This window comes from Pseudonaja textilis, chromosome Z, assembly GCF_049901715.1.
Source record: "Pseudonaja textilis isolate UNSWEBS1 chromosome Z, rPseTex1.2, whole genome shotgun sequence".
In the NCBI taxonomy this organism is placed as follows: domain Eukaryota; kingdom Metazoa; phylum Chordata; class Lepidosauria; order Squamata; family Elapidae; genus Pseudonaja; species Pseudonaja textilis.
This window is the reverse complement of record NC_142008.1, coordinates 109,123,364-109,150,992: the sequence shown is the minus strand read 5'-3', so window position 1 is coordinate 109,150,992 and position 27,629 is coordinate 109,123,364. Positions and strand designations below refer to the sequence as shown.

At 39.4% G+C, this 27,629-nt stretch overlaps 1 protein-coding gene across 1 annotated transcript; it reads left to right on the top strand.

Annotated features, from left to right (window-relative positions):
* The first annotated feature begins 630 nt into the window (after positions 1–630).
* Positions 631–24,395, top strand: SLC39A2 (solute carrier family 39 member 2). Its single transcript, XM_026720633.2, has 4 exons — positions 631–1,228; positions 13,386–13,516; positions 14,416–14,472; positions 23,100–24,395. Exons 1-4 carry the CDS (start codon positions 1,114–1,116, stop codon positions 23,694–23,696), a joined length of 900 nt encoding a protein of 299 aa, XP_026576418.1. The 5' UTR covers positions 631–1,113; the 3' UTR covers positions 23,697–24,395.
* The last annotated feature ends 3,234 nt before the right edge of the window (positions 24,396–27,629 follow it).

The window sequence follows — 27,629 nt, the reverse complement described above, 5'->3', positions numbered from 1 at the left end:
GGCGGGTCCCAGCCACCCAAATTTTATCCTTCCTGTCATGGTTTTAGCCTTATGTTGAATAATTCCACAAAGAATTCTAGTTAGCAATATAAGTACATGCACTGGATACATGCCAAGCTAAGCCACTGGGTTGCTCTGTGCTACTTTGCTGAATGCTTTGTAGTGTTCACATTTTTTACATTTTGAAAACTATACTTATATAGCATACTTAAACAAGCATAGCTTAGCATCCTGAATCTGTTACGTTATCAGAGCTGTTGGGACCTGTACTTGATATTGATTTTGTGATTTCTGCCCAATTTTTCCAGGAATGCAGACTGCCTTAAATTTATGATCTTTTGTTAGAACTACTATAAAATTGGGCACATTGCATAGTAAATAACATGATTCATGCATTTATGGATTCTGATCTAGTTGGAGATCAACAAACTCCAATTTTAATTACTTATTTTATAAGCTACTCTGGCCCAGTGACCTTAAGTTTCTGATGAAAGTTTCCCTGGCAGGCTGTTTCCTATAAGTGAAGCGTGGTGTTTTAAAGTTTAATAGAGCAATTGGAATGGGCTGGGACTACCCAAATTGGTGGGAGGTTCCCTTGTGGAGTATCAGGGTGATTATTCACAGACATCCAGAGAAGTGTTAAGAACTGAAGGAAGATGGAATAGAAGCAAGCAGAGGGGGGAAGAACCTGGTGAGAAGGAGACCGAAAAAAGGAGAAAAGCTGGAATAGAAGCAGCAAGGCTTCAAGAAAACTAGGATAGTGGGAGAGCAGGTAGAAATTAGGAGAATGGGAATCATTATGAAGTGGAGCTAAAAAGAGACTGAAGGTAAAGAAGAAACCAATATACTTTGGAGCTTTCAAATTTGCCGTGAATGGAGGTGGCCTTCATGATTGCATAGAACTGGATGTCTTTCCTTGTTCTTTGGTCTACTAAACGAAGAAAGTCTGGAGAGTGAGAAGGACCCATTGGATTTCTTCACTCAAGACTAATTAATTGGTCCGAGAAGCTTTAGGAGCAGATTGGCCCGAGAAGAACCAAAAGCAATAGAAGGTGTTGCCTTGGCTTATTCTTCAACAGTTGCCTTTTGCCCTCTTCCTAAGCAGTTGCAAAAATGGATCAGTTGTTGGCTGTGAAAATTGGCTGCCTGGCAGGGGTGCTGCTCATCACTCTTCTTTGTGGCCTCATCCCAGCCCAGGTCAAGTGGTTCCATATCAACATGGCCAGAGGTGAGACATTTGTGGGTGTCATGATTTCCACTTAGGTCTGAACTAGCACAATAGAAAATGATGTCATCCTAAAGAAATTGGGATTCATTCCTTGCCTCATTTTTGTTATGAATCCATTCATTTAGACCAGGAGTGCCAAACTCACGGCCTGTGCGCAAAAAAAGTCCCGATACGTCACGTGACACCACCATGACAATGCGAGTTTAACCCCCCTGATTTAGACAGACCCTAATTTGTGATAGGGGTGAATTCTTGATGATTCAGTAACCTTATTTTGCCTCTTGGGTTTTTAATGACAACATTGGCATGTATGGCACTTTATAAATCATAGGATTATAGATTATTACTTTCAGGCAGAGGAGCACAATCTGAAGTTCAATGACTTAATAAGCTTTCCCAAAGCCTTTAATTTAGCTTCCATTACCTTTATGTGAAGATAAGCTATTGAATACTTCAAATGAGTCACATTAAGTATAATTAATTTTAATAGGTTAGGGCAGCCCAGAATTCCCCAGCCATGACATATTGACTGGGAAATTCTGGGACTTGGAAGTCCACAAGTCATTATGTTACAAGCGCTATATTGAAGACATATAGAGTAGATACAAATCCAGATTGTATTCAAAAATGTCTTTAGGAGTCTACGCACAAGAAGAGTTTTATAGAAAAGAATCAGCAGTTAACCTATTCATAATTGTAAGAACAAGAGGATGGAGAATATAAAATGAAATCAAAAGGTCAATTGACTGTTTGTTTATGTTTGTATGGCCATCACTTAATGATGACGGGGTGGATTACAAAAATAAAAACTCAATATGCAAACAATAAAAAACAGTAATCACCCACTTGTCCTGGTAACAACAATCAAACAAACAAGCCATTTGATGGGCTCCATCCCTTTCTGGGTTTTCCAGACTCATTGGCAAAACCAAGTCTTCTGAGCCTTGCAAAACAGTGTCAAAGTGCCAAATTACCACAGGGATGGTCTTCCAAATGGGGAGAATGGTGCGGTGGCCTAGAGTGGAGCTCTTGCCTCACACAACCAGGAAGAAGCTGTGAGTTCGATCCTAGGTAGAGGCAGATATCTGGGCACACTGAGAATATATCTGCTGAATATAACTGCATTGGCGAGAGGAAGGGCATCCGGCCATTAAAACATACTGCTAGCTGCATTCAGTTTCCTAGACTCTACTCCACAAGGGATTATGAGATCATTAAATGAAGATGATAAGGAAAAGGCCCTTTGGTGTTCTCCTTAGGAGTGGAGATTTGCAACATCCCTGTTCTCCCACCCCCACCCCCCACCGCATTCAGTTTTCAACATATTTCATATCTACAGTTAAAGAGAAAGTTTTGAAACATAATGATATTTGGAAGGCAAACAGCATAAGACAGAATTTGAAACTACAAATTTTATACATGTACAAATGATGAACATGTAATTTCTAAAACGTGTAAACTTTTTTTGAAACATGAAATGGGAGAACAAGTGAAAGACTTATCTTAAGAATGGGCTAAGAACTTTGGACATAATATGATGAGAGAGCAATGGTAAAATATGTGGCCAAAAGGCTGAAATTAACATTTTATAATTCAAAAGAGAACTTTTATAAAATGGTATGCCATTGCTGTATGACTCCAGAAAAATTATCTGGAATGTACAAAAGTACTTCAAGTCTATGTTGAAAATTTGGAATAAATGAAGGGTCATTGCGTCCTATCTGGTGGACTTGCAAAAAAAAACAACCCAGAGAACTTTGAGTTTAAATGCATACAGATGATACAAAGAAGTTTAAATGTTGATATTCAATTAAAACTGCATCTTGTTGAGACTAATGCATAGACCCAAAAGAGTTCTGTAAGATTATTTTTATATATGGTAACTGCTGTGAGGTTATTATATAGACAAAAATGGAAAAAGACTGAAATACCCCCAAAGGAAAAATGGCTAGTGGAAGTGACGGAATTAGCAAAGATGGCAAAATTGACTTGCTTGATTAGAGAAAGGACAATGATCACATTTATTAGTCACTGGAAATCCCAAAGGGACTTTTTGTTGAAAGAGAGAGAGAGAAAAAAATGTGATTTAATGACTAGAAAGAAGAGCAGATTATGAAAAGTAGGGAATTATAAGAGTGGGGAGGGAGGGAGGAGAGAGAGAGAGAGAGAATGTAAATATAACTGCTGTTAAGGAAATCAGAAGTTGCTTCTTTATTTTTCCTCTCCCTTCCCCTGTTCCTCCCTCTCTCTTTCTCCTTCCAGCTCTCCTCCCTCTCTCCTCTTTATTAAATGTGGGTACTATCCATAATAAATACGAGATTCTTTTTTTTCACTTCTATGTCTTTCTTTGCATTTTTTCCTTACTACCTTTCTTGCCTTAATTTTACATTTCAAAATGTGTATGGTTTATGCCTTTAACAATATTTAATAATTATATATAAAATTGTCATTCATTTTAATCCTGTTGAAATGTACATTAAACCCCTTTTCATTTTTTTTCCTCTTGGCCCTTCCCATTTCTTTGTCTTATTCCTACCTACTCTTTGGAATGAGTAATGTAGCTTCACTACTACATTGTTTTTTTTTTTAAAAAAAACCCAGCAGCCAAGTATCTCTCTAGGTCAGAAAGAAATTCTTCATCAGCTAAAGTTTGGCACAGAAACTAACAGCGAAACAAGAGGATGGAAGTGGAAGAAGGCATAGATAGATGAATATGTATGAGTTAAAGTAACTAGAAGTTTCAGGTTTGCACAATCCCAAGCGTAAAAACTTGGATGCAGAACAATAGGATGATGTAAATGCAGTCAGAATCAACACTCAAACATTATACATGGTGTAACCTTATTTAACCTTATGGAAGTCCAGATGTATTGATCCAAATGCAGGACAGGTAGTCCTCATCTTATGACAAAATGGAGCCTAACGTTTCTGTTGCTAAACAAATTGAGTTTTGCTCCTGTTATGACCTTTCTTGCCTCAATTGTTAAATGAATCACCACAGTTGATAAGATACTAGCACAGTTGTTAAGTGAATCTGGCTTCCTCACTGACTTTGTTTGTCAGAAGGTTGCAAAAGGGGACCATGTAACCCCAGGAACCGCAGATATCATAAATAATGCCCAGTGTCCTGGTTTTGGTCATGTGACCATGGGGGATGCTGTGACAGTTGTAAGTTGAAAAATGGCCATATGTCACATTTTTCAGTGCAGTCGTAACTTTGAATGGTTGCTAAACGAATAGCTGCAAGTAAGGGACTACCTATATAGTGTGAACAGGTTATTGATTAGATTTTAAATAAATAGCTTTGAGCATTTCTTCTTCATTGGGTGTTGAAGTTGGGGTGATAAGCTTAATTACATGCTAACCATTTTATAGCCAGCAATTTTGCAAGCCAGGCAGCCAGGAATCTTTTGTTTCTCTTTTCAGAATTTAAAAAAAAGTAGTAAAATCTCATTAAGCTAGAATGAGGAAACATTCTGCTTTTCTTACCTTTGTCCTCCTGATAAAAATCTGATTCTACATAGATATATGTGACCTGAAATGAAGGAATTTTTATGGGATGTTCACAGCAAAACTTTTAGTTCTCTAGAAGAACAAATAGTGGAGAAAATAATTCATCTTCCATATTTAAAATTAGGGAGAAAGGTCCTCAGTCTTGAACGGGCTTGCAAAAATTAGTGCAAAAAAATAAAATAAAATAAAAACGGTTGAGCCTTGTCCGCTCATATCATGTAAAATGACGAGATGTTATTGTATTAATTCCTTGTTGAAATCTTCCTACGGTTTCATTCAAGGTTGGTGGAACAGGGTAGGCACAATATCTCAAGACTCCCTACAATTATCACTTAGTGTAGGCTGTGTTGCTTATCTTGTCACTAGGCAGTCTCACCTTGTAAGGTAAGTTTGAAGAATTGGATGCCATCCATAAACACCTGTTCGCGACTAGACAATCATTGGAGAATAGTCTCAGATACATTGAAAGAAGCAAATTATACAGAAGTACCTGCTCAGAGGAAATTTTGTTTTTTAATAATAAGTTTTTATTTTTTAGATTCAAAAGTATAAACATTTCATTTTTTCTTAAGCAGTGTGCCGTCTGAGCACCAACATCTCTGTGCCACATCCTTCACCATTTATAACACCATTCACATTAATATTTCTCTAAGCTTAAAGTTAAGATACATCAAACAGCTAAACATACAGCTCTTCTGGTGGTAATATCTTATTAGCATTACATCTCATTGTTCATATATATGTGTGTGTGTATATGTATGTATGTATATGTATGTATGTGTGTGTGTATATATATATATATATATATATATATATATATATATATATATATATATATACATACACACACACACACACACATATATACACATCATATTTGTATCACTATTTTACTTTTTTTTATTCTTTTTTATTTTTCCTCATTTCCAAATTCCTATTTAATTCTATAACCATTGATAAAATATTTTCTATATCATATAATACTCAGCTTGCTCTTTCTCCTCAATTGCTAGTGTTAATCCGTTTATTTCCACACATTCTTTAGGCAGTTAGAAAGTATGATGGATTTTTAAATGTTTATGACCCATTCTTGAAGTTACTACTGCCACCAATCCCGGTCATGTATTTGTGTTTCAGGTATTTAGGAACCAGCTTGCATTTACAACCAGTTGCAGTGTGCCATAGTCATGTGACTCTGATTTGTGATTTTTTGGGGGGGGGGGCAATTTCTGGTGTTTTTGCTGTTTCCAGCAAAAAAACCCATACCCATTTGGAAGAATAGATTTGCTTAATGACCATGTGGTTCACTTAATAACCACATGATTTGCTGTATAGAATAGAATTCTTTATTGGCCAAATGTGATTGGAGGAATTTGTCTTGGTGCAAATGCTCTCAGTGTACGTAAAATAAAAGATACATTTGTCAAGAGTCAAGAATCATCAGGTACAACACTTGAAAATAGTCATAGGGTACAAATAAGCAATCAAATCATACTAGGAAACAGTCAATATAAACCATAAGGATACAAGCAACAAGGTTATAGTCACAGTCACAAGTGGGAAGGAATGGATGATAAGCAGTGATGAGAAAATTAATAGTAATAGTAGTGCAGACTGTAAATAGTTTGACAGTATTGAGGGAATTATTTAGTAGAGTAGTGGTGTTCGGGAAAAGGTAACTTATGTTACACCATTGTAAAAGTTATAAAATCAAGTCTGGTCACGTAATACCGTGACTTACAGCCACAAAAACTTAACAATCACAGTTCCAGGCTCCATTCTAGTTGCAAGTCAAGAACTTCCTGTACATTTTTTTTTCTAGGAAAGGACTGCATATTTAATTTTCCTCTACTGAGCATCTAAGCACTGAGCAAAGTTTCTTAACAGGTTTTTTTTTTAAAAAAATACAGGTAATGGAATGATTGAGAAAGACCTAATTTATTCAGAACAGAAAAGATGGAACAGATTAGATATAATATCCTTATGCTGCCAAATTTCAGCATGATCCTGAGAGAACTGGAGAAACCAATTTGGTGCTTAGGAGTTGCCCAACCATAATATAACAATTCAGGTTTAGATTTGGTAATAAATCTCATTTCTCTTTTTCCCACTTAGAGAATTTATGGGTGGAGAATAAGTGCCTGGGGACTGAACTAAATACATAAATTGGCTTTTTAAACCTAGGTTCAATTGAAGCATGTAGTGCTTCAATTTTGCTACAAAATAGAACTTTTAATTTCGCAATATATTGAATACAGACAAAAATGCAGAATAACAGGCAGTTTAGCAACTGCTTCATTTAGTGACCATTCACGGTTATGATGTTGATGAAAAAGTAACTTTATGACAAATCCTTAACTTTTATGCTAAATGTGTAAACCAAAGGAAGCCATTTGTAAGTTTAGTCACATCCACTTAAACTTTACAGCAGAGTTCCCATTTTTTGTTATACCAAATCTGTATACTGACCAACTCCTGGCAACACTGCATGGCTCAAAAGAAAACGTGAGAATTATACATGTTGTCTTTGACTTATGACCACAATTGAGACCAGAATTTCTATTGTTAAGTGAGACATCTGTTAAGTGACTTTTGCTCCATTTTTACGGCCTTTCTTGCCACAGTTGTTAAGTGAGTCACTGCAGTTAATAAGTTAGTAACTCGGTTGTTAAGTGAATCTGGCTTCCACATTGATTTTGTTCGCAAAAGGGATCACAAGATCTTGGTACACAGCAAGAATCATATAAGTATGAACCAGTTGCAAAACATCTGAATTTTGATTACATGGTCATGGGGATGCTGCAAAGGTTGTAACTGTAACGGCCGTAAATCACTTTTCAGTGCTATTATAACTAAACGGTCACTAAATGAACTATTGTAAAATGAGGACTACCTGTAAAACTAAAAATGCATTTGTTTGTTTAGCAAAATTTATATAGCTACCTACTCGTGACTTTAGGTAGCTTACCGAAAATAAAAACACAATGTAGAAGAAATAAAAATAATTTAAAAATAAAAAATAATAACCCCATCCCACCCTCTCTTTGGCAACAACACACAATCAACACACAATCAAATCATCTGTTTAATGGGCTCCATCCCACTCTGGATTACCCAGGTCTGCTGGTAAAACCACGTTTTCAGGCAGAATCTTCTGAAAGTGTCAGTCTAATTTCTGGAAGGATGATGTTCCAGAGGGAGGGATCCAATAATAGCAATAGCACTTAGACTTATATGCTGCTTCACAGTGCTTTTACAGCCCCTCTCTAAGAGGTTTACAGAATCAGCCTATTGCCCCCAACAGTCTAGGTCCTCATTTTACCCACCTCGGAAGGATGGAAGGCTGAGTCAACCTTGAGCCTGGTGAGACTTGAGCTGCGAACTGCTGACAGCTGGCAGTCAGCAGAAGTAGCCTGCAATACTACATTCTAACCACTGTGCCACCATGGCTGTTAATTTTATAATAAAAGAAGCAAAGATGGATGCAACCAAAAAAGCTCGGGGCTACAGCCTTCCTAGTTTAGGTAAGAAATTAGATCTTCAAGATCCTTTGAAATACTAGCGGGGTGGGGCAGGTTGGATCTCCAAGGGAACCTCATTTCAAAGGGATGAAGGAGATGTGGCAAAGGAGATGTGCTTCCAAGGTCCTGAGATTTGGCGTTGGACTTTGAGCACACCAATCCTGCAGATGGAAGCAGCTGGGCAGATACTATTGTGATTCCTCAGGAATTCTACAGTGCTATGTTCTCATAGAGTCTAATATCTGATCATAAATTACCATCTTACACATTTGATCAGGAAAAAAAATCGCACTTCAAGGGAAATGTACCTTGCTGTTTAATCTCATTGTGATTAGGTATAATTTTGTGCTTAATACTGCATATTTATAGACTTTTGATTGTAGTGGGAATGAATGTCTGGGAGTGAGAATGAGGTTCATTTTGAGCAATGCCTTTTCAGCTTAATCCTGGGCATGTTCTTCTTCAATCAATAGTCTATATTCAAGGCTTCCTTTCCTTTCCCTTCCCTTCCCTTCCCTTCCCTTCCCTTCCCATCCCATCCCATCCCACTCCCGAAAACTAATTATTTTACAGTGTTTAATATATTGCAGGCCTAATATAAAAATGTGCTTTCAGGAAATTCTATAAGATGGATGGATTAGTAAGGCCCAGGCAACTCATAATTGAAGACCCCCCCACACACACACACACTACACACACACACACACACACACACACACTAAAACAAAAATCTATGCAGTGGCTTCCACAGTATCTTACTACTTTGTCAGAATGATGACAGTGGTGTCACATGATAAGCTACACTTCTTTGTGATATTCACGTGACGTGTCATGTAGAAAACCACAATATAGCTTCTACCAGCCTGCTCTTTCCCACTACCAACAGATGCTGGTCTTACTATGTGTATTATGTCTCATATGCCTATTTTATATAATAAAGGCTATATACCAAACTTTGAAACTAGCAACTTACAGCTTTAAATCTTTGTCTTTGTTCTTTTTTTTTAAAAAAATCAACTTCTCCCTAAGGGCTATTTGCCAACATCTATGAAACCAGAGTAGTATTAAAAGATTTTTCTGGTCTTTCTTTCGTGATAGCACTTAAACCTATATACCGCTTCACAATGCTTTACTGGCCTCTCTAAGTGATTTAGAGAATCTGCATATAGCCCTCAACAATCTGGGTCCTCATTTTACCAACTTCGGAAGAATGGACAGCTGAGTCAACCTTGAGCCAATCAGGATCAAACTACTGGCAGTTAGCCTGCAGTACTTCATTCTAAGCACTGTACCACTGTGGCTCTTATTCAATTGTCTAGAAGCCATTAATAGAAAGCAAGCACTTATGTAACAAGTTTTCATTTGCTTCTCTAAATGCCAATAATGGAGTTTATCTAGTTATTTATTTCCTATTTCAATAAAATAAACCTTTTGCACAATCCTTTGAATTTTCATGTAGGACTACCCCAAATGTAAATATTTTCCACTTCTGATAACATCCTCCCTGATACAGATACTCCTTGACTTAGGATCATTCATTTAGCAACTGTTCAGGATTGCAAAAGCACTGAAAAAAATGTGAGTATTTGCAATTTTGCACATCTCAAGGTCATGTAATCGCCATTTGCAACCTTCCCTGCTGGCTTCCAACAAGCAAAGTCAGTGGAAGAAGCCAGATTCGCTTAACAAGGTTGTGATTCATTTAATCACCCTGGCCAAAAAAAAGCTGGTAAAATTGGGCATGGTGATATCATGACTCACTTAACAACCCCTTTGCTTACCAATGGATTGTAGTCCTGATTGTGATTGTAAGTCAAAGATTACTTAAGCCCATGATGGTGAACCTATGGTAGGCATGCTGGAAGTGGCACACAGAGCCACTTCTGCCGGCACGCAAGAGGTTGCCTGGAAAAGCCCCACAGCATGTGCGTGTGCCGTGCACCCAACAGCTGATTGTTGGGTATCTGGTGTGCATGCATGCATAGGAAAATGGGGATATGCGGGAGCCGCCTGCGCAGAGATGCTCAGGGCACATGGGGGTTGCGCTCGTATGTGTAGAGATGCATGAGGCGCAGGGGAATTGTGCAGGCATGTGTAGAGATGCATGGTGTGCACAGGGGGTTGTGTGCACATGCACAGGGGTTGGTGGGGCTGTGCGCATTGCCTTCTGGGTGCTGGCATGCGAGTGCAATTTTTGGCAGGGGAGATGAAAAAGGTTAGCCACCACTGACCTAGGCATTGGATTGAGTACAAAGTTTTGGATCATCGCACTGTCCATGGTGCTAGAAATTAGGACTGGAGATGGCGGAGGCGAGGGAATGATTGATGCTTGCAAATGGACGATCACTGGAACAAATGTTATATATGCTGACGGCAGCAAGACTATGCATAGAAATGGAAGGTCACCTCAACCCCCCACAATGGATAAATGGCTGCAAAAACTGGTGGAGTTAGCAGAGATGGCTAAATTGATTGCTCTGATTAAAGAAAAAAGCACAAACACCTTTACTTTGACTTGGAAACCACTTCTAGACTTTGTGCTTGAAGTGGAAAAAGATGAAACTGATCTCGGGTTTTACCAATTGGATAGATTTGTTGTTAGAGAAATGGCTTGTTTCTATTAAGAAAAAATAAAAAGTTGAGCGTAGACCTTAATGCCTTATTCAACTGCACCAAAGGAGTTGGAAGTCAATGCTTTCCCCCCCTTTTTCCTACTATTCACTTCCCCGTTTCCTTCCCTAATTTCCCTAATATTTGCTTTTGTATTCTATTTATTTGTTTATTTGATTTGATTTGTCAATCGCTTACAAGATAATAGTTATAAATATATACATAGTTATGAATACATGAAATGGGTACATATAAGAAAAATAAAAGAAACAATAGGACAGGGACGGTAGGCACATTGATGCGCTTATGCACGCCCCTACATACTTCTTAGGAAAGAGGTGAGGTCAACAGTAGACAGTCTAAGGTTAAAGTTTTGGGGGTTTGGGGAAGAAACCACAGAGTCTGGTAGAGTATTCCAGACATAGACCACTCTGTTGCTGAAGTTGTATTTCCTGCAATCAATTTTGGTGTGGTTAACCTTGAGTTTGTATCTATTGTGTGCTCTTGTGTTGTTATGGTTGAAGCTGAAGTATTCATTGACAGGTAAGAAATTGCAATGTATGATTTTATATACCATACTTTGATCAGACCAAAGACAGCGTAATTCAAGGTTTTCTAGGTCTAGAATTTCAAGTCTGGTGGCATGAGGTATTCTACAACGAGTAGAGGAGTGGAGAACTCTTCTTGTAAAATATTTCTAGACTTTCTCAACTGTGCTAATATCAGATACGTAATGTGGGTTCTGGACTGATGAGCTGTATTCGAATATTGGACTAGCAAATGTTTTGTATGCTCTAGTTAGTGGTGTGGTATTACCAGAGAAAAAGCTACATAAAATTAGCCTAACAACTCTTAATGCCTTTTTGGCTATGTAGTTACAGTGGGCTCTAGCACTTAGATCATTAGAGGTGAGTATACCAAGGTCCTTTACAGAGCTTGGATCATCAATAAGGTCTTGACTATTCAGCTTGTATTTTATTTTCTGATTTTTCTTTGCCAATATGTAAGACAGATCATTTATTTGTTGAGATTCGAAGTTGCCATTTGTTTGACCATTCTGATACATAGTCAAGATCTTTTTGAAGGGTAGCAGTATTGTCTGTGGTATTGAACAGCTTTACATCATCAGCGAAGAGAACGCAGTTGCTCTTAATATGATCACAGAGGTCATTTATGTAGAGTATGAAGAGAGTTGGTCCTAGAACACTGCCTTGGGGGACACCACTATTGACAAATACAGAATTTGATAGGACACTCTCAATTTTGACCATTTGTTGTCTGTTTGACAGGAATGCTTCTATCCAGTTATGCAGGTGTCCAGAGATACCATAAGATTTTAGTTTGAGGAGTAGTTTGTCGTGTACCACTGAATCAAAGGCTTTACAGAAGTCTAGGTATATTACGTCTATTGTTTTGCCCTGATCGAGTTGTGTAGTTCATATGTTTTTGCAGTGTAAGAGTTGCAGATTACAGGATAGATTTTTTTCTGAAACCAAATTGTTTATTAGAGAGTAGGTTGTTTGTCTCTAAGTGGAGGATAATGGATTGGTTAATAATTGATTCCATGATTTTACAGGTGACGCAGCATAAAGAGATTGGTCTGTAATTTTCAACTAGGCTGGAGTCTCCCTTTTTGAAGATGGGGATGACTGTGGCTTGTGACCATAGGTTAGGCAAGGAGCTGGTCCTGAAAGATTTTTCAAAGATTATGCTTAGAGGTTCTGCTATGGCAATGGATAGCTTTTTTAAGAAGTAGACACATATTCTGTTCGATCCAATAGATAGAGATGGTTTTAGATTGCGCAGTGCTTTTTCAACATTGTCTTCTGTAAAATCGATATGTATTAGATCATTGTAATTTTTTGTGGTTGGAAATACTGGGAATGATCCATTGTTGTTTACAAATACTGAGCCGAAGAATGTGTTAAAGATGTTGGCTTTAATGGTGTCATCATTGCAGTCTTTACCATTAGGTCCTATCTGGGGTGGGATGGACTTTGAGTCTTTTAGTTTGTTGTTTACAAAATTGTAAAAAGCACAGGTGGAATTGGTGCATAGAAGGTTTTCCTCTTGTTTAATGTGATAATTGGTGCATTCAGTCTTTATCTGGTGGCATAAATTTTTGTATTGGCTTTTGAAGTTGGCAACGTGACCAGATTTGTTTTTCCACCAGAGTGATCTCTTTTTGGATTGAAGTTTCCTTATTGTTATGGGTAATCTGATTTTTTGTTTTGTTTTGTTTTGGGAGTTGTTATTGGTACATATAGTTTAATGACTCTTTTGACTCTAAGTAAAAATATGTTGTAATGGTCTTCAACAGTATTGCATCCAGTGAATAGAGATTGCCAATCAAGGGATGAGAGATCGTTGTCTATAAGATCATAGTTTGTATTTTATGCAATTCTGTTTGTATTTTATATAATAGACTAATAAAACTATATATAGAGGCCAAAACAAAGACTTTCCTGGGCAGATGATCCTTAAAAATCATTTTCTCTTTCATTTATTTTCAGGGAAACATCGGCGCATCCTCAGTTTTATCAGCTGCTTCGCTGCAGGGGTCTTCCTGGGTGCCTGTATTATGCACATGGTGGCTGATGCCCTGGGAGACATCGAAACAGAAATAAGAAAACGACAGCACATGGTGAGTGCTGTTTTGAGAGTCTAGACTTCCATTTTTGCCATCCTGGGAACAGGATTGTGCTTTCAAATGCCGAAGTTCCACAATTCATCATTTTCTATTAGAAATAAATAAAGTACAGGAAACTTAGGACAGGAAAAAATTCTGAACATTCTGCTAGCTTCTAATTTACCAGTTACTGGTGTTATTGCTACTTCATTGATCCCGTCTGCGAGTCAATGCTATAATCTCCTTGGCTATTGTTTACTCTCATAATAAGAAACTTATGATGTAGATTGATCTGAAAATGGCCCAAAGAATTGAGTCTGGATTTTCCTGTTCACTGGCCTGTCCTAATTTATAGGTTCCATATAGTTAAAAAAAAACAATAACAAATTAAACCTTCATACACAAGATCTCTTGAAACCTTATTATCTGTTGAGATTTGGAACATATTATTTTAATGGTAGTGAACTAAATATAGATGATGCTAGAAAAATTGGTCAAATCCTCCTTTGACCAAATCAACCTCCTAACTAATTGTTGATAATTACTGCAAGCAATTTGGGACCAGAGTTAGCAATAATCTTACCTGGTAAGACAAGTAACTTAAGACCGTCTTTGTTAAGATAGTAAGAAAATTTGATTTTCTTCTATCTTCATGTGTATGCATATCTTCTCACCTGCATCTGACAAAGTGTATCTATCTAAAAGGAAGATGCCTTTTGTAGCTGATTCTTAAAAGTCAGTACGAACAGTGATGTTGCAAAAAGATAAATTGTTTGGAAACAATTTAACTTAACTGCCAAATTCAGAACATGGAGATGCATCACCTTCAAATTGATACTTTCATTTCATTTCTGCAGTAGATTTTACTGAATACAGGTCTTGTGCCCAAAACTCTGGTGTCATGTTTTTTCTAGGAGAGTGCCAGACATAAAGAAAATAGCACCTACGTGGACATTGATAATGATTCAGAGGTAAGAGTCCCATTGTTTGAGAACTTTGCTTTCCCTTCATCTTGGCACTTACTAACCAGAAGAGTTTACCTGTAATCTTCCAGATGTTGGGTTCCAACTTCTATTGACCCTTCCAGGGATGATTGAAATTGGAGTTTGAAATCACGTTTGACTCAAAGAAGTCCTAACATCATAGTCCTCAAACTTTCATCATGAGGAGGAATCTGTGAACTTCTAGTATTCTTGAATTCCACAGAGTCCTCATCATGATCAAGATTTGAAGACCATGATGTTAGTAGAAGGAGGCAATGCCTTCTTTGAGTTATACATGATTCCTGGTGACTTCAGGGGTATAGCTGTATATCTTTCTTGCAAAAATACAGAGTGACCTTTGCTTTTTTTTGGATTAATAATGGGTTATTGGTGGTTATAGTGGGTGTTTCATTTGATTTTTTTTACCTCCCAGTTCAGTCTTGAATTCCTAGAATTCCTTTTTTTTCAACAACTAACCAGGCTTGTTCCTCTTTAGCTGTTGGAGATCTGCTAAGATCTGCTAAGTGCTGCTACATAGTTGGATAGAGCAATGTCTCTCAATCTTGTCCTTTTAAGATACATGGACTTCAACTCCTAAAATTCCCCAACCAGCAAAGCTTTTTAAAGTTGCCAAGGCTGAGAAACACCAGGCTAGAGAGAAATAAATTCCTTGACTGTTACCTTTGCAAATCATATTTTATATCATTCTACTTAAAGTATAACCACCAACTCCAATAGTTGGCCCGAATGTTCCAATTCATAACAGAATGGGTGTGGATCACTGAAGATTAAATTTTGTATTGGTTTCCCATTTTGCAATATTTTCAATTACTTAATCTCACAAGCTCAAGCTTCCACTTGGTTTTAGAGCTTCCAAAGATAGCAATACCTACCTTTGATTTTTTTTATTAGATTAGACAACTTTAAATAATTTGTTATAACTTGTCTTAAAGCTCTTCTAATCATGGCTTTTATCTCACTGCTCTAGCTGGTATGATAACTTAGCATGTAAGTAGAAACAGAAGTACTTTTGATTTGCTGTCCTGTTTGAGTTTTAATCTTTTTTAAAATTTGTTTGTTGTCATTTTTCTGGAACACTTTTTAAAAACCAAGCTTTAAAACAAAGACAAGTAAATTGACATACATAAATTTTGAACAATCGCACTTAGGGCGATGTAGTACTTTGGATTTAAATTTGAAAAGCTGTTTCCAAGTATGCTGGCATATATATGTTTCATTCACCAGATCCTCATTAAATTAATGATACTTTATCAGCATCATGCAGTAATTATGAAAAAAACATGGCTGCTTTCAAAACACACTAAAAGATACATTCCAAAATACAGTACATGCCCAACAGTCATATCTGAAGCATTACAAAGCCTTTAAAGCAGAAATTGGTTTTAAAACAACAATCTTGGCTACAGGGATGATTTGGCAAAAGAAACTCCTCCCTCAAATCTAATTTACTTCCTAGAACATTTGCAGATGCAAAGAACCAGGATAACCCAGATAGTTAATAGCAATAACAATCAAATTTAGACTTATATAGCAATAGCACTTAGACTTATATACCAATTTACAATGCTTTACAGGCCTCTTTAAGCAGTTTACAGAGTCAGCATATTGCCCCCAACAATCAGGGTCCTCATTTTACTGACCTTGGAAGGATGGAAGGCTAAGTCAATCTTGGTGAGATTTGAACTGCCAAATTGCAGGCAATTGGCAGTCAGCAGAAGTAGCCTGCAGTACTGCACTCTAACAACTGCACCACCGCAGCTCATACCATTCCATAGTGTGCTTTATAGCATCCTCTAATTGGTTTCCAATGTTACCCTATTGCCCCCAACAATCTGGGTCCTCGTTTTACTGACCGCAGAAAGATAAAACTGTGAGTCAACCTTGAGCCAGTCAGGATTGAATTCCACTGCACAGTTGATTAGAAGGTCAAGTCTATTGCTGCTCACCTATTGAGAGGAATCTTTCCAAACTGATGCATTTGTGACAGAAACTACTAGATAAGTACTGCAAGCTTTAGGGAGGATTTGCTTTCCATCACCTCCTTTCCCTTAACAATCCCAAGCTAGTTAGTCTTTTTACTCCTCCCAAATTTGCTTCATCTCCAGATTCCACTACGTCATTGGACTTCAATCTCCAGAATTCACCACTTAGTAAGAACTTTGTCAGTGTGCGATGGGTTGGGCTAGAGTAGTAAAAACTGTAAGTTAATGTGTTCACATGGTATTTAAGTGATTAGGAACCAACAAATGTGTTATCTTCCACAAACTGTGGGATTTTTGACTCAATGATACCCTATCCATAGATCATGAGAAGGTAACTGTGGTCTTTCAGGTGTTGCTGAACTACAATTCCCAGCATTCCTCAACATTAGCTATACTTCCTGCTTGCTTGCTTGCTTGTATTCGTGTCAGAAGCTCCTAAGGCACTTCCGGGTTGAAATAATCAACTGGTGACATCATAGTTCCCCAGGGTATGCCTGATTCAGGGCTGACCAGCTCAAGATTGACTCAGCCTTCCATCCTTCCGAGTTCGGTAAAATGAAGACCCAGATTGTTGGGGGCAATGGGTTGACTCTGTAAACCACTTAGAGGGGGCTGTAAAGCACTGTAACAGATCATCAGAGTTGGAAGGGACTTGGTAGGTCATTTAGTCCAATCCCCCCAAGTCTCCCAAGCGGGAGACCCTACACCATTTCTGACAAATGGCAGTCCAATCTCTTCTTGAAGGTCTCAAGTGAAGTGGTATATAAATCTTAAGTGTTATTGCTACTTGCAGTCACTCTCTTCGGAACTGCTAGGTGGGCAGGAACTGGAGTGAATAACGGAGTAGCACTTGGGTCTTGAATGGGGAGAGGGAGGAGCTTGCTAATTATCAACCAAACATTCTAGTCACATGAGCCACGGAACTCTTTCCTCTTTTCTTGTTTATTCTGACAGATAACAGGAGGGAAAGAGGCAAACTCAGGGAAGAGAACCCATTTCAATGACCAGGAATCAGCCAAATTTTTTTGAGAAATGAGGCTACCATGGGAGGAAGATTGGGACAAAAAGAGGGAGGGGCACATAAACATGAGCAGGAACTGAACTTCCCTTATTTCCAGTGTTTTGTTTTTCCCCTGAAAGCAGAATGAGGTCCTTTCCTTTATAAAGACCATTATTCTGTGGCTAAACTAAGTAAAAAAGACTTTCTTTTATCACAACTGGCTTGTCCCTTCTCAGGCTTTTCTTCAGAACTTGGTTTCTGTCATCAAGACAAAAGGTTACACCTTTGAGAGGCAAGTATACTGATTCATGTCAGTCCAAGACCAGTGAGATCAGATTTGAGATCTAGGAAACTGGGAGACTTCTCAACCTCACCTAACCCATAGGACTATTGAGATAACAAATGAGTGTTAGAAAAACTGCAGGTTATGTTTTTTCATTCTTGTTCCACAGGGAATAAAAAAGCAAGATTAAAATTTGCTTCAAACACATACAAATACACACATCCTTTAAACCAGTTGTCGGCAACCCATGGCTCCAGAGCCGCATGCAGCTCTTTGGGCCCTTTGCTGTGGCTCCCTGTCCCATCACTGGCTGGGCCTACCCCTTGCCCTCCCCTCCCAGTCACTCCTCACCTGGCTGAGAAGGTAAAGGCAATGGCTGGGGATGGAGAAGCAGCTAGGACTGATTCTCCGGCGCCTCACTTTTGCTGGAGCTTTTTTCAGCCCTTGTTGGTGCTGGGTGTGCCTCAGTCACTTGGGAAGACATGCAACCTGCTCTCCACCCTGAGACACTGGCCCGACCCAGCTGTGACCGACGCTGGCCTCACTAATATGAGGGCTAGTGGGATGAGAATGGGCTCTGGGAGGAGGGGATGACAGAAAGGGGGACAGGCCCTCAGCGCTCAGCTGAGGATTTAAGAAGCTCAGGGAAGCGGGAAAAGGGGTCTGGCCCTCCGAACCTCACATGTCCACCTGTGGGGTCAGGCTCAGAAAAAGCCAGAGCTCCCTCATCAGAGGCGGTCATCTCCCACTCTGTGTGTGTGTGTGTGTGTGTCTATGTCTGTGTGTGTGTTTATGTGTGTTGTGTATTTCTCTGTGTGTGTGTGTGTCTGTTCTCTCTCTCAGAAAGCCGAGGCTGGACCAAGCTGGCGAGCTCTCCTTAAGGCTCTTCGCTATTCCTTTTCTTTCTTTTTGGCAACTTTTTGGAAATCCAGGCTGGCTGAGGAACAAGCACAAGCCACAGTGGAGGCTTTCCTTTGGGTGACTCTCCTCCTACTCTTTCCCCTCCTTTGGCGACCCCCTGGATGGCTGTGGCAATGCACGAGTGGGGAGACCCTCCTCAAGTGAACGGCCACCTGCTCTGCACATGCCTTTGGCTGAGCAGATTTAATGCAGATTTCTCACCACCTAGCAGCAGTCTTCAATGAGGCATCTTTCCCCCATATAACGACCATGCTCAGAGCAATAGTTAGCATTACTGGAGCAGGAATGCAAAAAAGGGCAGGGATTTTTCAAATGAGGTTGCACAAAACCTGAGGTGATGGGATTCCACAAGAGACTAAGCCCGAAAGAGAGAGAGAGATACAGAGATACACACACACACACACACACACACACACACACACACACACACACACACAGAGAGAGAAAGAGACAGAGACAAACAGACAGACAGACAGAGATACAGAGAGTGGGAGGGGGAGAGGGGAAGATAAAGAGGGAGAACGGGAGAGAGATACAAAGAGAGAGTGGGAAAGAGGGAAGATATGGAGAGGGGGAGAGTGATACAGAGAGAGAGAGAGAGACAGAGAGGGGAGAGGGGAGGAAGATAGGGTGAGGTGGAGAGACGGGAGTGAGGGAGAGAGTGGAAGATAGGGTGAGGGGGAAAGAGACTGGGAGAGAAATACAGAGAGGGGGAGAGAGAGGAGGAGGAGAGAGAGATACAGAGGGGGAGAGAGGAAGAGGGAGAGAGGGTGATACAGGGAGGGGGAGAGAGAGAAAGAGATACAGAGAGAGATGGGGGGGTTGTGTTCCCCGGATGAGGTCCACAGAAGTTGAGTTGGAATTAAAAGTATGAAAGTTAATAGCTGAAACAACTGCTAAATATAAGATTTTCTTAGTTTGGGAGGGGGACCCTGAAAAAAATGTAACAACAAACATTTGCCTGTTTTTTTAACCACCGGTTCTCTGCCCTAATGACCAGCTGGATAGGCATGGCTAGGAGGTCATGTGACTGGGTGGGAGTGAGTGATGTTGAGTTGGCCACACCCAGCCAGGTTTTGTGGCTCCCTGGGTGATTTTTTTTTTCTGTGGGAAATGGGTGCACATGGCTCTTCCAAGATTGCATTCTTGGAAATGTTGATGTACCTTTTTTAAAGTGCCTTTGTGTACTATGTGAGAGATCTTTCCTTTGTTCCCAGTAGAAATGTTGATAACAGAAGAGAGTAGGAAATTATTCTCTGTAAAGGAAGTTTCTTTTGAGTAATCCTTCACTGCCACCTGCTGGCCCAACCCTAGTATTGCCACACACTAATTCTACAGAATAAGTAAAAGCTCTTTAAAATATATTTATTTGTCAAACAAAAATTACAAATTCGAACAAGCATAATAAAAAAAAATGTGACAGGGGTTCTAGGCACATTAGTGCACTTACACACTACGGACCTTAGGAATCTCTTAAATATGGGATGAGGTCCACAGAAGTTGAGTTGGAATTAAAAGTGTGAAAGTTAATAGCTGAAACAACTGCTAAATATAAGATTTTCTTAGTTTGGGAGGGGGGCCCTGAAAAAAATGTAACAATAAACATTTGCCTGTTAATTTTGAAGGATTTGAAAACTTTTGTGCACCTTAACAACTGTTTAGTCATGCAGACTGATGAGTGACCTTTGAAAAGTCGCATAGGTAAAATGGGGGTAATTATCCAGATTTTCCAGTGTAGGGATAAAACTATAGTTGATCATGAATAAATAAGTCTTCCTAGTCTTGGATCCTTGGAGCAAATGGAACATCGTTATGGGCAGTGGTGGGATTAAAAAAAAATTTCCAGTTCTATGGCTGTGGCTTGGTGGGTGTGGCGTGGCTTGGTGGGCATGGCAGAGGAAGGATACTGCAAAATCCCATTCCCTCCCCACCCCACTAACCTGCTTTCCAGCTCCAGTCTCCTGTGCAGGGCAACAAAAGAAGACAGATCAGCTGGGACTCGGGAGGCAGAGAATAGATGGGATTGGGACCAGTCAGAGGTAGGATTTGCTGGTTCTCTGAACTACTCAACATTTCTGCTACTGGTTCTCCAGAACTGCTCAGAACCTGCTGAATACCACCTCTGGTTATGGGGCCAGCAAAATCCAGATTCAAGACTCCATTCAACAATGGACATTTGTGGGTCTCTCTGGATGGATCCGACCAGCCTAAAGTCCAAATTACAGTAGCTTGGTGGTAGTAATGACTAACATTTTGTCCATTTGGTTGTCCAGGCCAAAGTGCCAGTGTGCATCACTGTTGGTCAGAGATAGTCATGGATGCCTCTATTCAGTGTTGAGGGGAGCTGCTGTTTCTTTCACAACTGAGTGTCATATGTAATACAGGTCCCCATTCAGCAGCTTGTGTTCAAAAGCAGCTTGCATTCAGTCAGCTTGCCTTTGACTTGGAACAGAGGACTTCCAATATCCAACCAAATTGTTTCAACCTCCAGCTAGATTTCTTTCTTCTTTCCAACACCCCAATTTTTTGTTAGAGTTTTGAAGAACTCATGTTTTTAAGAGAAGGATGAGGGGGGACATGATAACCTCCTACTACTTGAGGGACTGTTACAAAGAAGAGGAGACCGACTCCTAACACTGAAAACAATTAACCTGTAAAATGTCTATGAAAATTCTCAGTCATCCAGGTCAAGGTTGTCCCAAAGGTGCTTTTTCAAGAGGCAACTGGACTTTTCTGGTTTTTCTTTGAAGACGTTTTGCTTCTCATCCAAGAAGCATCTTCAGCTCTGACTGGATGGCGAGGAATAGAAGGATTTATACTCCTTGCAGAAAGCTGGTCATTTGCATCCTTTTAGAAGGTCATTGAAGCACTTGGAGCAGTGGTAGGATTCAAATTTTGTTAGTACCGGCTCTGTGGGCGTGGCTTGGTGGACGTGGCAGGGGAAAGATACTGTAAAATCTCCAGTCAGAGGTGGTATTTGCCAGTTCTCTGAACTACACAAAATTTCCGCTAATGGTTCTCCAGAACTGGTCAGAACCTGCTGAATACCACCTCTGATTCCCACCCCACTCCACGGGAAGATTACTGCAAAATCCCCATTCCCTCCTCACCCCACTAACCTGCTTTCCAGCTCCGTTCTCCTGTGCAGGGCAACCAAAGAAGATCCAGCCGATCATCCGGGACTTGGGAGGCAGAGAATAGATGGGGACAGGGACAGTCTGAGGTGGTATTTGCTGGTTCTCCTAACTATTCAAATTTCCACTACCGGTGTTCCAGACTGGTCAGAACCTGCTGGATACCACCTCTGACTTGGAGAGTTACTTGTGTCATCAGAGTCACCTGAATGGTGCAATGGATGTGAAGCTTTTTTGGAACTGTTGAAAGGACTGTATTGTAAACTGGACATAGATGATGTCCTATCCCTCCCCCTCTGTTGAGAGATACAATATCACCTGTATTCATTGAACAGCCCTCTCATCATTATTGATCTCCAATCTACAACACAGAAAAGAAAGTCCAGTTGCCTCTTGAAAAAGCACCTTTGGGATGACCAGTGACATGGCTTGCCTTCAGAGGTTGCTGATGCTCCATCAGTGGAGGTTTTTAAGAAGAGATTGGACAGCCACATGTCTTCTGATTGAGCAGGAGGCTGGACCTGAACACCTCCAAAGGTTTTTTCCAAATTATTTGTTAGGTTCTATTATGTTACTCTCTAGGGTACCAGAGAGAGAACAATGGGAGGTGGGAAGAGAGCTACAACCTAGAAGTAAGGAGACATTTTCTGAAAGCGAGAGCAATTAATCAATAACAATAGCACTTAGACTTATATACCACTTTCTAGTGCTTTCCAGCCCTCTCAAAGTGGTTTACAGAGTCAATCTATTGCCCCCAACAATCTGGTACCTCATTTTACCCACCTCGGAAGGATGGAAGGCTGAGTCAACCTTGAGCCTGGTGGGATTTGATCTGTCAAATTGCAGTAGGAGTAGCTTGCAGTACTGCACTCTAACCACTGTGCTACCGAGGCTCCTTAGCTTGTTTCCTGCAACTGTGGGTGCTCCATCACTGAAGGCTTACAAAAATAGACTTGGATATTATAAGACCTCCAGCCTTGAGCAAACTGATGGATTAGAAGACCTCTAAGATCCCTTCCAACTCTATGATTATTTTAGATAGTTTAGACCCAGGTTCAACCCTAGCCAGGCAAACTCCTTGAATGGATCTTTCTTCCTCAGTTTCATGAACTCCACAGACCGTTGTAAGAAAAGTAAGAATGTGCTAATGGGAGAAAGAGGAGATTCAACCTGAATTAATACATTGTACAATGATGAGTGCCTTAATTCATAATGATTATGTTTCAAATTTATTCTCTCTCTTTCTCTCCTCACTCCCCTTTCTTCCTTGACAGCGGTACCCATATGGAGAGCTCGTAATTTCATTGGGTTTCTTCCTGGTGTTTTTTATCGAAAGCGTTGTACTCCACTGTTGCCCCCAAGCTGTTCATTCGCATAACAACCAGGAAAATCATGAGGAACACAAGGAGCCCCCACCTTCTCACAGTTCCTTCCGGGCATTTATACTATTCCTGTCACTGTCCTTTCATTCGGTCTTTGAAGGACTTGCCATTGGTGTGCAAAAGGAGACTACAGACACCATCCAACTTTGCCTGGCTGTGCTCATCCACAAAGCCATCATGAGCTTCAGCTTGTCTTTGAAGCTAGTGCAGAGTAGCACCAAGCTCCAATGGAGGATACTTTACCTGGTGGTCTTTGTTCTGATGTCTCCAATTGGTATCAGCATAGGCATCGGTGTGTCTCTTTCCAATGGGGATGGAAGCGGTTTGGCTCAAGCTGTCCTTGAAGGGGTGTCAGCAGGAACTTTCCTCTACATCACATTCCTGGAAATTCTTCCTTACGAGTTGGCTTCGCATGAAAGCCCTTTCACCAAGTTCCTTTTCATCAGCCTAGGCTTCTCTATCATGGCTGTCATTGCCATTTGGGCATGAAACATTGTTCATGCCAGGTAACCTGGGAAATCTGCCTCCCATCAGCCATGTTTGATACATGGACCCATTCCTGTTTGTCTTCTCTGGAATTTTGTGTCTATCCATGTTGCATATGCTATTATACTTGCCTTGAGTGCCCCGACAAAAATGTAGCAAGAGGAGAAACCTATAACAAGACTTCAAGGAAGTTCAAGAGTAAACTAAGTGATCCAGATAAAAATAGTTGACAGATGAAGACATCAAATAGACTCATTTTCACTTCTGGAGGTACTGGAAGGCTATAATTCAGTTTTCTCAATCTCTTGTCCTCCATAAAATGGAAGACTGTAGATTAAAACAAAAGTTAACAACAAAAACATAATGGGAGAAATAGAGTGTTCTGCAGTGAAGGTCAACAATGAAAACATTGTGTTGTGTTGTCTCAACACAAGCCCACCTTTATCTACATGTGCTGGATGGAAGCACAAAAGGGGCATAGCTACAACTATCATAATTCTGCGAAACATTGATTCCTGAGAACGTCTCTGCAAACAAGTCAACAACTACCATTTCTTACTGCTAAGTCCATGACTTGGCTCAAAAAAATCTTTAAGGGTTGGGGATGGAATGTAAGTAATAAGTTGAATGGCCCCTTCCTTTTTTAGGAAGTCAAATAAAGAGAACTCAGGCCATTATATCTGGACTGAGGAAAGGAGAGGTAAAATGTTAATTCAATATACTTTGAAAAATAACACAAAAACATATTCTGGTATCAAAACAATTAAACATAAGGACATAGTCATGTGGATGTCCCTCTTCCAAACAAAACATCTTACTATATATCTTACACACCCATCTAGGATACTATCCGACTAGGAAAAGAACTGATGCAACTGACAATTTCAAACACTAATGTATAAATTCTATTATGTGGGCTGGCATTGTTATAATTATAAAGAATATTCAGCCTTCCCAAACTTTGGAAGAAATAATGTTTCTTCTGTCCAATAAACCTTAGTTTGCCATATGGACCCCCATCCTTCCATTCCCTCTTTTATTTTAGCTGGCCATGTACTGTCAACCAGCACCAAGTAAGCACCCTGTCACTCATCATATCTACATCTACAACAGTATGGTTTTAATGAGTGACAATGGTTTGATATAAGGTCACTCTTAGTAAAGCAAACAGTTATAATCTGATAGCAGCAGTCTTTCACAGTTCAGGATAGAATACTATCAATTTGTCAAACTCTGAATCTAATCCTTCACGATTTATTTATTAAACAATTTTATATAGCCATCCAATGCACATACCATGACTTTGGATGGTGTGCAACTGCCTATCCCATGGCAGTAACAAAAGATTCAACTAAGCCCCTTGATTAGCCTCAAAATGGGGTACCAGGCCCACTGACAAAATCATGTCTTCAAGTATTAGCAGAAAAGCAACAAGATGGAGGTGAATCTTACCTCTGGGGTAATGATATTCAAAAGCAAGGGAGTTTGTAACCATTTGGGCCATTGTATTTTAAGCCAACTGAAGCTTCCAGATGCTCTTCAAGAATAGCCCCATGTAGAATGCATTGTAATAGTCCAGACCAGAGCTGACCAAGACATGGGTAACTGACAAGGGCTGATGCACAACACACAATTGTGCAAAGGCTCTCCTGGTCATGACTGCCACTTGCTTTTTGAGCAAAAGCTGCACGTCCAGGAGAACCTCCAGATTACACACTTGGTCTGTTTAGGGCAGTGCAATGCCAACCATGATTAAAGATAGTAATTCTGCAAGAATCAAGGAGCCCAGACCCAAAGTCACTCTGGCTTGTCAGTTTTCAGTTTTAATTTATTGCTCCCCATCTAGACCTCAAAAGTCTCAGGCATTGAGAAAGAGTAGTTGTAGCATCACTTAACTCACTTGAGACTAGACTATTTAAATATGGCTTGGTTGATGCAGAACAGAGCAGAATTGGGACTGGGACAGAGGTGACAGATGTTTTGTCCCATGGTAGCAAATGATCTCATCCAGCAGTTTCATGTCACCATCATAGCATTTGTATGTCAAACCTGTCTCAATCCATCTTTTAAAAATATGCACGTCTTCTACATTGCTAACGGTAGCAGCAGTCAGCAGCAGTCAGGAGCTGTGAGCAATAGACCAGGAACTTTGGGAACTTTGTAATTTAAATGGGAATACTAAATTATTCACATATGTCTTACAATCTCAGTTTTATACCTATTTTAAGTGCTCTTTACTTTTAGATGCCCAGTTTTTATTATTATGAAATAACTAAAATTCTATGAATTCTAAATGATGTAAAAGTAAAGGGAAATTTCTTAAAAATATAACGATAACAAAACAAGGAATGAAAGGAAATGAATCAGAAGAGAGGAATAATATTTAAAAAGTTCCAGATAGAAAGGAAATCTGGGCTGACACAAAAAAATGGTTAGGTAATTGACACTGAAATGATGGTTAGATTAGATCAGCGATGGTAATCTACTTCCCAAATGCTAAATTTCTGGAATCTTTTCTGGGGGGAGGAGGAGGAAGAGGAACAAGTTATCTCATAGGACTCTAACCTTGCTTTGGCCATGTTCAGATTTTGCAAAAACATAATTTCTCTAGATCTTCAGGGACTAGGGAACTTGAGGGAAAGTTATTATTTTGCCCTATAATTAAGAAAACCACTATGTTGCATTTCTTAGTCTTTGGAGGTATCAAAGCTAGAGAAAGATTACTGGGCAGAAAATAGCTACACTTTGTAAAGGCATTTCATATTTCCTATTTAGCACAAGCTAAAAACAGTAACAAGTCAGGAGCATTCTATGGAAATTTTAATAATTCCTCCTTTTTCTTTTAACCGTCTTCAAGCTTTTGCACAGAGATTTCCTCTTAGGTCTGATTAATAGATGTTGCTTGAAGTGATTACAGCTATTTTTATGTTGCTCATGTATTTGCTGAGATGGGGCAATAAGTCGAAAGTGTTGCCAGTTCAAAACTTTTTGCTTTTCTTCTTCCTTCCTGAGAATGTCAGTGATAGTTTCAAATCCATGTGCCACCAGCCTGCTAAAGATCCAGAGGAACTGTGTGGCAACCAAGATGATATGCTTCTTGGGGCATTTATTTCAATCATATTTAGAAATTTAAGTTTAGTAAATTTCATAAAACAGCCAAAGCAGGATTGTAAGTACCTCTTTCTTCTTTGTTCTAACACATCATATGATTCAAGAAAGCAGATAGAATCCAGGAAAAGAAGCAGATAATTCTGGTTCAGAGGTTGTAGCATTGAGTGGTTTTATCCGTTCAAAAACTTTTAGAGAGGTGGTGCTTAGAATACTCACACAAGTGGCATTTGCTTATAATTGGCTAGCAGTCTGAAAATGAATTTTTAGGGGGGGAAATGTCAGAAGATTGAATGTCTCAAACACACTCAAAGGCTACAACTCCACCCACCCCATGAATGACAGTATAGAGCTCAGTTAAAACAGGAACATTGATCTACCTGTCTTTTTCAACATAGCAAATGCTGGGGACTTTCATAACATTTATCTGGGGGTGGGAAGCAGAATTCAGACATTTAAATAAGGGAAAGTAAAATTGTTTCCAATAACCCATTAGAAGCAGAATGTTAAATCAAGAAATTCCTTTATGAGAATGTCCAGTTTAAATCTTTCTAATCAATTTGTTCATCTGCTGATGCCAATGAATGGAAAGGATTTGAAAATGCACTGTGAAAATTGAGTTCTATGTTGAGAATTAACATACATTGGTTTAGGCTTGTAGTTCTACTTGAATATTCATGTCAGTACTTTTTTGTGAGCCAAAAGTTTATTTTACATATTTGATTGAGTAATTTACTGCAGTTTTTTTAAATATACATACTCTCAGTGTTGATTGCAGAAGGTTATATGTTAATAGATAGTATCCACCATCTATCTATCATCTATTTA